The sequence below is a fragment of the Pelobates fuscus genome, chromosome 4 (assembly GCF_036172605.1).
Source record: "Pelobates fuscus isolate aPelFus1 chromosome 4, aPelFus1.pri, whole genome shotgun sequence".
Lineage (NCBI taxonomy): Eukaryota > Metazoa > Chordata > Amphibia > Anura > Pelobatidae > Pelobates > Pelobates fuscus.
In genome coordinates, this window is record NC_086320.1 from 301,111,566 (window position 1) to 301,123,974 (window position 12,409).

Genomic DNA, 12,409 nt, shown 5'->3' on the forward strand with positions numbered 1-12,409 from the left:
ACCCCTCTGGTGGGGTTGCTTCGGAAAACTTTGCGCATGGATGACTGCGCCTTATTGAGGGAGGTGAACACGTTCACGTGTTTATTGAGTTCCTTAAGGAACGGTTCACCAAAAAGTTTTCCTTGTGCCTGGGGCCCAATCTCCTTAGTGCCAAGGTCTGCCAGTTTGCCGTTAATACGGTACAACGCTGCTTTTCGCCTCTCCGAAGAGAGCGTAACATTGGTGTTTCCGATGAAACAAAAACACCGTTGTGCCCATTCACGAACATCATGTGCCCATTCCCTGATGTCCTCGGAGGAGAAGGAGTCGGCTTTTGCGTAGGCGTCGTCCGCCAGATACATAATGCGTGCCAGGGGGCCTACAGAATCCAGCAGGTTGTCTTGAGCACCCCATAGGCCTTTCTCCACCCCACGGCGGGGGTCTCTACCACTACGCATCATGAAGGTCGACATGACCTTATCGAATTCCGGGGTCTGAGCGACTTTATCCGGCAGGGAAGGGCGTGGGCATTCAGACCTGAGTCGGCTGCGGACCTCCTTCTCAAGAGGTTTGCGAAGCCACAGGTGCATAAACCTGGCAAGGTGTTCTGGAGGCGACCAATCACCCGATCTGGGGTGCCGTATGTTACGGGGGTCGAACATCGCTTGACCCGAGGGGTCCAAAATAGTGTCCGAGTCGCGAGGTTCTGCGTCCGCAGTATCCTCGGTACCTCCAGACTGGGCAGCACCCAGGAGGGTCTCTCGCATGAAAGCGGAGACAGACTTCTCATCCGAGCCCCAAGCGTCATAGTCCGAGTCGGAAGCATCAGCCTGCCATTCATCCAGGACTGCCATGGACTGGGCAGGGTCCTGCTCTTCGTCCGAAGAGTATTCCAGATGCGGGGCCGGGGTGAGTAACTTAGAGGGCTTGCGTTTGGCAGGTGCCTTACCCTTAGTCAATTTTGGCGTGAAACCTTCGCCTTTGTCATGGCGCTTTTTAGGGCGGGGATCGTCCCTTGACTGGTGGTCGGATAACTCAGATTCCGATTCGTGGCGGGAACGTCTGCGTTTTGGCACGTCAGGAGCCGCGGCTCGGGTCTTAGAGAGTGCCTTCTCCACAGAGGCAGCGACAGCTGCGTTAATCATGGCCTGAAAGTCCACAGGGAGGTTCTGGGAATCTTCCATGGCAAGGGTAGGCAAGTACGTCACTGAAGGCACGGTAAAAAACGGGCACCCAGGTCTTGACAATAGGCTTAGGGTCAGGTTTGTATAATGGTGGGAACAAGCCCAGAATAACCCCAGCAGGGTATGATAGTGACCTTATAAACTGGGGCTCACCCAGTTAGAGAGAACTGCGACAGCTAGTCTCCCAGTAAGCAGCGAATATAATGGGGGCTCACCCCGGTTGCACAGGGTAGAACCCTTAAGTGCAGGTCACAGTAATAATAAACAGGCAGCAGCACTGACCTGACTGACCCAGCCACAGTATATCTTGATAGAAGATGATGAGACAGCAAAACAACAGCATATAGAGGTGATTGAGCAGGTAATCCTTTTGTTCAGACACAAAGGGTGTGAAAAACCGTAATGCAGGCTGCAATAGCAGGTGAATACAGGCACACTGAGTCCCTAATGAGGTGTACAAGGCAAGGTTAAGATGGCCGCGAGATTCGCGATCCAAGATGGCGGCCGCGAGGTAGGCCGCAAAGCCGGGGACTAAATTTATTAGGCCGGCCGCGAGTGGAAGCGGGCCGGCGCGGAACCGGTCGCGAACGGAACCGGCCGCAAGGAGGGAGCCCAGGAGGGCACTCCAGGTAGGGGGGGGCGGTGGGGAGGCCTGGGGGACCGGGATAAAGCCAGGGAAAGGTCCCAGGAGGTGTAAAGGGGGCAGAGAAGAGGGCCGAAAGGCCACAGAGAGCCCCTAGTCCCACAGCCCACTAAATAAGTGCAAAGGCTAAGGTAAACAGCAATTTAGGCTATGTAAATAGAATACATATAAATAAACAGATAAATAGGACGAAAATGATAATAAATATAAATATAAATATAAGAGCTCCAGAGGAGCAAATATTCTGACCTGTCTGCGATGGAGCAGTAAAGAAAGAGGGAGTTATGCAGACAGTATGACCCTTATATACTGTGCTGCTCAGTGATTTACTTGTTACTTTACGTTTTTTCTTTACTGCTATGGAGTTTAGTAAAGAGAGTTAATGCAAAATAGGAAGCCTCCTGTCATGTTATAAAATTATTATTGAGGAAACAACCCTTCTTCATCACACAGTCGAGGTTCTGGGCACAGGAACAAATATTCATTTTGGGAAAGTGCATTCTCTTCTATACAGTATACTTTCTATTCTCAGGCACTGTGGTCACGATGGGTCAGAGATTTAAAACACAGGGTCACATGTCCCAATTACCCACTAGCCATAGAGGTTTTAAAAACGACTAAAAATGCTATATATAAATAATATACAGGGAAGTTGGTTTCCCACGGCTCTGATTTCCTCAAGTGATCATCATATTTTTATTAGAATATTTTCATTCAAATGGTTTAAAATTAAGTTTGCAAAAAAGAATGGAAAAACTGCACTCCATAATGTTCTTGCTACATAAACCACACAACATAAAAAAAATAGAATGTAATCAATGATTTAGTTATGACGTATAACTAAGCCCTTCGTTACGATCTGTGATACGTATTTATGTAGTCTGGTTTGTAGAAAGTTGAAACGGCATGTTTTGGTGAACATTAAATTAAATGTTTTTCTTTTTTTCTGCTTGTTTTCAGACTGCAATGGATCAACTTCACATGCACTTCACGCAAGCTATTCACAATACAGTGTTTCAAGTGGTTTTGGGGTATGTGGAGCTTTGTGCTGGAAACACAGACACAAAATTTCAGAAACTACCTTACAAGGATCTCTGCATGGTATGTCCCTTTAAATACGGCGTCCTCTATAATTATAACAATGCTTAATGATTTTAAAACAGCTTTGACGTTTTACAAATACTAAACTGGTAACAGATAATCCTGCTCACATTGTCCACCTTTTTTTTCCCCCCAAGAAACTACCTATAACAGGACTACTTAAATATAAGGGTTAACTGTTAGGTTACAAATAGGGTAAATTATATGCTGTGTGTTAGCGGGTTTACAGCTAGTGCGGTTATGTGCAATATACTCACTGTTTGTTTAATTGAGGCAGTGACAATGTGTGTAACATGCAGATTATCACTGTTGCTTCTTGTTTGGCATTTGGTTGTTAGTGGGCAGAGGGGATGTGACATTAAAAAACATGTGAGACAGTCGCAGAAGAAGGACCAGTAACCTCACTACGCCCACATTAAATATATAAATATATATGTATGTATGTATATATATATATATATATATATATATATATATATATATATATATACACGTACACATACACATACATATCCATCTGGCCCCTGCCCCAGGCGTACTGATGCTTCTAATTATAACTCTTTATGAAAATCAGCAGGAGCCACAATCTTGTGTACAGTTCAAAGCACGTGCCCCTTCAGAATAATTGTTTTTGCTGTGGAAACTGTTGCAAGTCTTGGAATTAAAAAGGGAAAAAAAACATTTGAAAGGGAAATTGTAAGTGATTAGATTGTAAGTGATTAGACCCCACCAAAAGAACATACACATGTAGCCATGTGCGTATTAACATTGATAATGGTTATTTTGACTTTGACCAGTTTAATCCATGGTTATTGGCGTGGTATTTGATTGCATTCCTCTTAAATAAATTCAAATGGACACACAAGCCAATCCTCTCCCTGTTATGTGGCTTAGTGAGACAACTCTTGGCTCTTGATATGTATTTTTTTTTATTTATTTTTTAATAATAATAATTTTCTGTTTCTAATTTATTAGCCTTTTTACCATCCTATTCCTTCTCAAACTTCTGACTGTTCATGATTTATCCTGCTGAATGGGTTTGGCATTGTTCTTTCTTTCTTTTTTTCTTTTTTGTTTTTATTTAACCCATTTTTACCGTTCATTAATTTGCCACATTTTCTGCATACTAGTAAACACTACCTATCTTTAAAACTAAGGACTACTGAGCCACTAGCCTTCCCACCACATACCCTTTGGGGAGAAATAGTATTTTTGAATTTAGCTATCTATTTACTTATTATTATTCATTCATCTATTGTCTAATCCTGCTCTTGCTATTGGTGTAGTTGCACAAGTTTTTGTGATCCAATTAAATAATTTAAACTTTGTAAGTGCTAATTTACTGTTTGTTACTACAGTTACTTTTTTCTAACACTCTTCTGTAAACTACGGTATATATATAATTTTGTAATTGTGAATTGTACATTATTGAGAATGAAAATGTGAGCATGCCAATAAATGTATAAAGTAAATATTTCTTCTTCCTTTGACATGGCCACATTTTGGCTTAGCACCTGCTCTTCCAAGTTACACATGTTGCATCTCATATCTTAGTGTGCGACTTTAAACTAGGTATCATAGATATTACTGCGTTATGTGGTTATGCAGGCAGCTAATGCTAGATGCTGTATTTCTTGACATTACCCATAGGTACATAGCATTTCTTTTAAAGAAAGTCAAAAATGAAAAAAAAAATGGCAAATTGAAATTTATGGAGCTACCTAGAGGTAAGCATTTAGGTCAGGACTTGCCAAAAGGTACATGTCCAGCGGTTGCACAACTAAAACTCCCAAGATGCTTTACCAGCTTGAAAGGGATTCTATAGTGTTAGGAATACAAATCTGTATTCCTAACAATATAGAGCCCTCTGGTCCCTCCATCCCTTCAGGTCCCCTCTCAGGCACATAAAAAGCTAAAAACCCTTTAGTAACCGATTCCAGCGCGAGGACTGCAAGCACATTTGGCCCTCCCCATACGGCTTTTTTACTGACGCTGGAGGTCCTCATGCAGAGCTTCAGAACGTCCAGCGTCATTTAGGGCAGTGGTCCCCAACCCAGTTCTCATGGACCACCAACCGTCCAGGTTTTGTCAGTATCGCCATTTATATAAAAAAGGGGAATACATAAATACTGGACTGTTGGTGGTCCATGAGGACTATGTTGGGGACAACTGATTAAGGGGACTCAGAGTCAGTTAGAATCCCAGAAGCGCCACTGGTGGCAGTCTTAGTCCTGAGTGGTAATTATTGCAACTTCTCAAAAACTGCAATGTTTTACAGTGGGATAAGGACACGGCACGCAGACCACTTCATGAGATGAACTGATCTGGGTTGCTATAGTGTCCCTTTAACAGCAACATTAACACTTTATTATTAACGTTAGGCTGTTTTATTGTGAAAAGATGAGAATCGCAATGCTCTACTGTATTAGTAAAAGAGTATTTTAAACGTCATTATGGAGGTTCTTTTTTTTGCTATTACAGATAATTATTTCTTCTTTCCATCCACTGTCTGGAAATATGTGGCTATTAAATGTATTTTCACTATTGCCTAGCTTTCTGAAATGGGAAAATGAGCCTGTAGTACATCCGTGTACTGCAGTGGCTGATGTCTTCCTGTAATGCCTCAGACATCCTTAATAGAAGTATTTTAAAAGCAAATGCATTTTGTTTTTGCTTTTGCTTAAACTGTCATATTATGTCCACTAACTTTAAATGCGAGTCCTTTATCTTTTTTCAAATGGAGATTTTTTTAACGCACAAGGAGACCTCAGGCACCTTTTGACGCTCTCTTGAATATTTAAATAGTATAAAGTTGCTAAATACTTTGAATTCTCTTTTATATGATACATTGTTGGACTTCTCAGCACCCTCTCTGAAAATGCCCATAAGCGGCTCATTAATCATCAGTCTATTTTTATTCCATATGATGTGACTTACATTTTAATATCTAAGCACAGAGTAATTGCAGGATTCACATTGGATTGTCATTTATGTACCATTGCATAGATTTTTTTACATTTTTTTTCTTTAGGTTATAATTTAGTCACACATTATTTACAAGAACCTTAAACCAATATAGTCCATTGCTGAGACTTCTTGTTTGACAACCGATCGGTCAGATCTGAATATCTATCTATCTATCTATCTAACTCACTCGTTGAATTTTGTATAGTGTATTAATATATAATATAAAAACACATCCGTTATTCTAAATATTGATGCTTTAATTGTATTTGTGCCAGAAAATATTATATTGCATTAATATTTTAGAAGCATGTAAATGAATTTTGTAATATGTGCTTGAAGTGTCATTCATAAAACATGTTCTATAGTATACCACGAATAAATGTTTAATGATTGTATTATTACTGATTTCAAAGTAGAATTGTTATAGGTCATTGTCTGTATATCTTTGCATTATAAGCAATATATACACTTTGCAAACAAATGCTTGTAAGAAAATTCCTCATGTGAAGTGCAGGATCATTTCAAAATTGCAATCTAACTGTACAATACCATTTAGGTATGGGATAAATAATGAACTTCAGCTTAACGTGCATCTTACTGGGATACCTCTTGTGATTGTCCAATTTCAGTTATTTGTCTAATTATCAAAACATTATTTTGCCTAATACACATACTCAACTTAAAGCGGCACTGTCACACAGAACTTGCGTTTCTCTTTTTAGTTTGCTCCTCTCTCAGAATCTGTTATTTTCTTTAATTCTGATCTCAGCAGTTTAAATCATAAGACAAAGTAGGGACTGCTTTGTCTTGTGTATTTTTCCTACGCCTGACGTTCTCTGACACAAGGAGGAGCTTAAGTCTGCTCCATTTTCTGTGTCAAGCAGGAGGGTGAGTATTGTGGGGAACTTTCTCTGACACAGGAAATGGAAATTATAAAAAAACAAAAAAACAAAAAAAAACACACCTTAGACACAACTGGGTAATCCCTAAATCCTGGATAGGTAGGGGTGATTTGAGGACTGGTTTGGAAACCAAAGGGTTTGTCTCTGTTTGCTGCTAAAGGCCAGTATTAAAGCAGTATTCTTTGAAGTTCCTGTATCTTTAACGAAAATGGAGGAATGGAGTTTTATTTTTCTAAAGCATTTATTTTTGTTTCCATATAGCATATAACATCTGACAGCTACATTCCTTGTCTGACCGACCTATGCAAGGCACTTTGGGAGGTTATGCTTAGTTATTTTCGAACAATGGATTGGCATGAGAAACACAATCAAGAAGAAACCACGTCCACTTCGGGTAAGAAATACAATTAGTCTCAGTCTATAATGTATATGTAGTCTTTATTACTATATACTTTTTCAAGTAGAACGGTCCGTTTTAGCATATCAGCAAAGAGAGCATAAATGGGTGGAAGCACAGCATCAGATGTATTACTTAATTTAAAAGGACACTAGTCACCAGAGCGACTGCAGCTTAGTTCTACTGCAGCTATAGTTGTTCTGGTGAGTATAGTTAGTCCCTGCAGGATTTTTTATGTAAACATTGTATATTCAGAGAGAAGCCAGTGTTTACATTACAGCCTAGGGACACCTCCAGTGGCCACTCCTCAGACAGCCACTGAAGGTGCTTAGTGGGTCAATGCTGCACTGTGTTCAGCACACTCTGCATAGAGATGCTGATCTTTCCCCATAGAGATGCATTGATTCAATGCATCTCTATGAGGAAATGCTCATTGGCCAGGGCAGCGTTGGGGTTGCCTAGGAACCAGGGGAAGGTGCCCTACCTGAAGTTGCGCCCTCTGGGCTGTCCCACAGCTTGTCTAGAATGTGTACCTCTCCGTGGTGTCTTATGTTGCCTAGAAGATGTGACTTATGTCAGTTCAGAGGTCTCTGAAATGCCGATGGAGCAGAGAGGGAGCTTGGGTAAGTTGTGAAGGCTTGAAAGGTGAGACTTCTCTCAGTGAAGAGGTCTGGGTGCCTTTAGTGTCACTTTAAAGGGACTAAGACACCTTCAGTTCATTGAAGTGGTTTGGATGCAGTGTCCCTGCCCCCTTTAGTCCTGCAATGTAAATCATTGCAGTTTTTTTGAAACTGCAATGATTATACATTGCAGGACTAAGACTGCCTCTAGTGGCTGTCAATCATAAAGAAGTGGTTAAGAGACTTTTGGTTTCCAATCTGATGCTGGATGTCCTCACTCTCTGAATGAGGACATCCAGCATCCGTAAAATCCCCATAGAAAAGCATTGAATCAATGCTTTCCTAGGTGTGTGGGAGTCTTCATTTAAAGGACCACTATAGTGCCAGGAAAACAAACTTGTTTTCCTGGCACTATAGGGTCTTTAGGTCCCCCCCCCCCCCACCTCCCACTCCTGCTGGACTGAAGGGGTTAAACACTTACCTTTCTCCAGCGCCGGGCTCCCTCGGCGCTGGGGATCTCTCCTCCCTCTGCCGATGTCAGCGCCGAATGGATTAACCCTAGTTTCTCTGAAACTGCTATGTTTACAGCTGCATGGTTAACACTAGATAGACCTGGCATCCAGATCACTTCAATGAGCTGAAGTGGTCTGAATGCCTATAGTGGTCCTTTAACCCCTTAAGGACACATGACATTTGTGACATGTCATGATTCCCTTTTATTCCATAAGTTTGGTCCTTAAGGGGTTAAGTACATGCGAACAAGCAAACCGAAACTGTCGTTAAGAGGTTAATTGTCTTCAATACAATAGCAGACAATAGAGTTACATACATTGAGAACCTGTGACTAGAACAGAGAACAGGTAGTAATTTTTTTTTATTCCGGAAAATGTTTCAATTGGTGTGGAAGTTAAGTGCTTTAGATTGCTTTTTGTTTCTCGGTAAAGATTGTTTTTAGAAAAGCTGCTTAAAAGCTGAAAGGTGTATTGTGTATTTGTAACTGAGCTGTACAGGCTGCATATGCACACAGTGTGTCAATTATAATTCAGAGTAAGAACAGTTTTATCTTTTATATATGTTAATGATATTGGTGCAATTTTATGAAATTAAATAGAATCTTCTCTTGTAATAATTTGTAGAAAACAAATGTGTGATTAAACATTTTTGATGAGTAGCGTACCCTTTTTGAAGTCTAGGTTATGTTTTTGTTTTTTTTTATATATCCAATTGAAACCTAATTATAGATAAAACCGAACACAACATTTTCTTTTACTTGCTTGCTTTTCTCAGTCATCATTTGTTAACCTCTGTATTTATTTATCTTTAATTTCACAAAAATTAGAGCCAACTGCTTTATCACAAGCTTAAAGTCCAGACAATACAACATTATTGTAATCCTAGTTTGAAAAACATGTTTTGCTCACAATTACTTCAGTTATTTTACATTTCTTATATAGTGCTTTGGGAAAGACACATAGTAGTGTCTTTCATAAAGATCAGTAATTGTGCACCTGTAAGGGGTTTGTGATACACTATATAGTTAGGTAACATGCAAATTCATTTATCAACATTCATTCATAATATGAAATGCATTTACTTGTAGGAAATCTGTGTTGTCTTACATTTCTCATCTGTGTGCTGTGACATTTCATGTTGCTACGGTATAGCCTGCTTAAATCCCTTTTGACAACTGTGGAAGGGCAGGGACCAGGCATGTGTTGCCAACCACACTGGTACATCTATACTTCACACTCAAAGACATCCTGTGATGATTCATTTTGATGATCCGAGCTGCTGTTTTGCCGTATTATTGAATCATGGCATGAACCAGGGAAGCACCTACAGGAGTGGGTGTCTATTCCCTAATGCATGTGTATTGATACTCTGTTTCCATCTCCTGCTTTTCAAGCACTGTTCGTTTGCTGCAGTTCATGCAAGAATGCAGTGGGTACTGTCAAGGGTCCCCATCTTGTTGGGTAAGGTGGAACTCCATATAAGTCATTCTTCACTCTTGTATTGACATACCTAATTGTTGAGAAACAAATATTCCTACTGATGCCACCAAACATGGTCTGCTGTACTTTTTTCAGAATGTGTTAGAAGGCAGGCTGGTATGTTCTGTTTACCATCATCACAGTGCCTTATGTTCAGGAATGTAATGCTAGTCCTGTATACACTGACTTTCCTCCTCGTTCTATGCCATCTCTGTAGGAACTACACATGTGCATTCATTATAGGATGAATATGATTTTGTACGAATTTTTTGACTTTTTTGTATTTGTTTACTATAGCATAAGAAAGTCCTACATACGAATTATATACAAAACGATAGGGCAAATGTTGAATGCGCACTACCTTTTCGTTTCAGTTCTTTCGTTTAATAGACTCGGTGCTGCAGGAGAATTAACCCCCACAGCACTGAGAAGAAACAATCTACATTCCAATATTTCAAACAGACAAAAAGGGACCTTTTAATTTCAGGGGTGTGGGTGGTGGTATGGCCAATGCGAGCTGTTCTGAGAAATTATAGGTGACTTATTAATAAGAATTCAAATAAATGTCATTCGGTGAAACGGGAATGCCATTGAGGTAAAGTTTTGACCGGCCAGACACAAGGCGCTAGCCCAAAACATTTCTAAGAAAATAGGTGTCCTGGCCGGTCTGCGTTTGTGAGGTTCCTGTGCGAACACCATGCAAAGGAATCTCTTCATTTCAGGATACGAATGCTCCCCCTGTTCCCATAGGTGGTTGGGAAGTAGAAAGGGCAGCGGTCTAAGTTTTACCGGCATTTGCGCGAGTGCCTAGCCGAAAAGAGTTCCAGGACGTTCGTCGACCAAGTACCGCTGCCCACGTCCAGAAGACAAGATGGCCACCATTCTTTTGGATGCCACGTGTTCGGTTATACGAATGGCGGCCGCCCAGGGGAAGCATTCATTAATTACCTCCCTTGCAGTTTCGCACGTAAGTTGCTGGTGTTAACGTTCTAATGGGGTACAGGAGTGGTCATCATTCGGGAGACAAAAGGATTCTGTTCATATGAAGTACTCCTTTTTTATTTTTTATATAGATATAATTTATTTAAATACATGTGGCAACAAATAAATATGACTAGTTTATAGTGTATTTTATTTTGAGGTTTTGTAGTTAGTTAAACACAGAATTGACAGCCAGTAAAGACCGCCAGGTCCCCCCTTATCGCACTAGTGACTGGGCAGTCACTAGTAGTTTTAAATAACAACGAGCAGCCACTGTCTGCTCGCTGTTTAGGTGACATGCCCCTACTCACAGCATGACGCGAGTAGGGACATGCGGGAGGATTTAACCTCCCCTTTATTAATATGGGGGTCATAGTTGTTGTTTTTTTTCATGTACAGTGTTATTTACGTCCAACTTTTTATGCATGAAATTCTAAATAGACGAATGTAATTTTTATTTAGTACGAATTCATTTGTACACAACGGAAATTTCACTGGTGCACATGTCTAGTAGGAACACTGCATTCAAAAATAAACAAAACTGCTTCCTGCTAGTTGGTAGCAAAAGAAAACCGCACAGTGGTCTGAAGTCCTTGAAGGAGTATCTTGTGTCTTGGATGTCCACTATTTTTGCATGCATTGTGCTCATGGTAAACATATGTGAAGTTACAGCATGCTTTTTGCCAGTTTTCCATCGGTTTTGCATGTGAAGGAAGATGTACATACATACAAGTTGTGGTAGCATTTTTTTTTTATATTGCAAAGTGTGTACAATTGAATGATCTATCGTGATTAAAATATCGAAAATATGGTTTATTTTTACATGAATACGTGTTTAGAAAACTGCTGCAGCAGAACTCATTTTCTTACTTCTAATTGTTTATATCAAATATTAAAATCAAGTAACTTTTTTCATCCCTTAGGGACTTTAAAATCAGTAGTCTAAAAATTTCCAAATATGTAAGAATGAATGCCATATAACAATAGATACCGTAACTATCCTCCAGCAATAACCGTCTTCACATTTCGTGACCACAGCTTACTTTATCATAACCACTGCTGCTTGATGTCACATATTAATCTGTGTTGAGTGAGTGGATTGTGTGCCAGCACTAGAGAAAGCGTCGGAATCAGTGACTAAATTCCTGGGCACCACAAACAGGAGTAGCTGGTCCCTTACTAGGAGAGAAGGAGAACGAGGAGGTCTCCATGAATTCAGAGTGATGAATGCAGACCCTATGGGGTGTTTGCAACAGGCTGGTTGCATGTGATCTGTCTGGCTATTCATCAGAGATAGGTGGAGGGGGACTGTCTGTTACAAAACCTGGTAATGTAGCTTGAATTTTCAAAACACAAACCTCAAGCATTACAGCTAATACATGTGGAATCGTTGCTCGGAATTGCCTACCTCCTCTGCACATTGTTCGCAGTAAACGCAGTTAAAGTAACTACACCAGGCTCTCCAGGGATCTATATATGTACAATATCTATTAGGGTGAAGATCAAAGACAAATCTAATAGAGTTAATACAAAAGTACATATTGTGATGTGTGACAAAGGGGATTGAATATTTGCTAAACATCAAAATAACATCATTGCAAAATGAATAACCTGCCGAGAAGTGTGACTCATCTATTCATTAGG

The 12,409-nt window shown here is 40.4% G+C and overlaps 1 protein-coding gene across 2 annotated transcripts in view; it reads left to right on the forward strand.

Moving 5' to 3' along the window:
- VPS50 (VPS50 subunit of EARP/GARPII complex) overlaps positions 1 to 12,409 on the forward strand; it is a 215,617-nt gene that overhangs the window by 109,953 nt on the left and 93,255 nt on the right. For both annotated transcript variants that reach the window (XM_063452255.1, XM_063452256.1), the window contains 2 exons: positions 2,767 to 2,907; positions 7,038 to 7,170. In XM_063452255.1, coding sequence (XP_063308325.1) covers positions 2,767 to 2,907; positions 7,038 to 7,170 — 274 coding nt within the window. The remainder of the gene's footprint in view (positions 1 to 2,766; positions 2,908 to 7,037; positions 7,171 to 12,409) is intronic.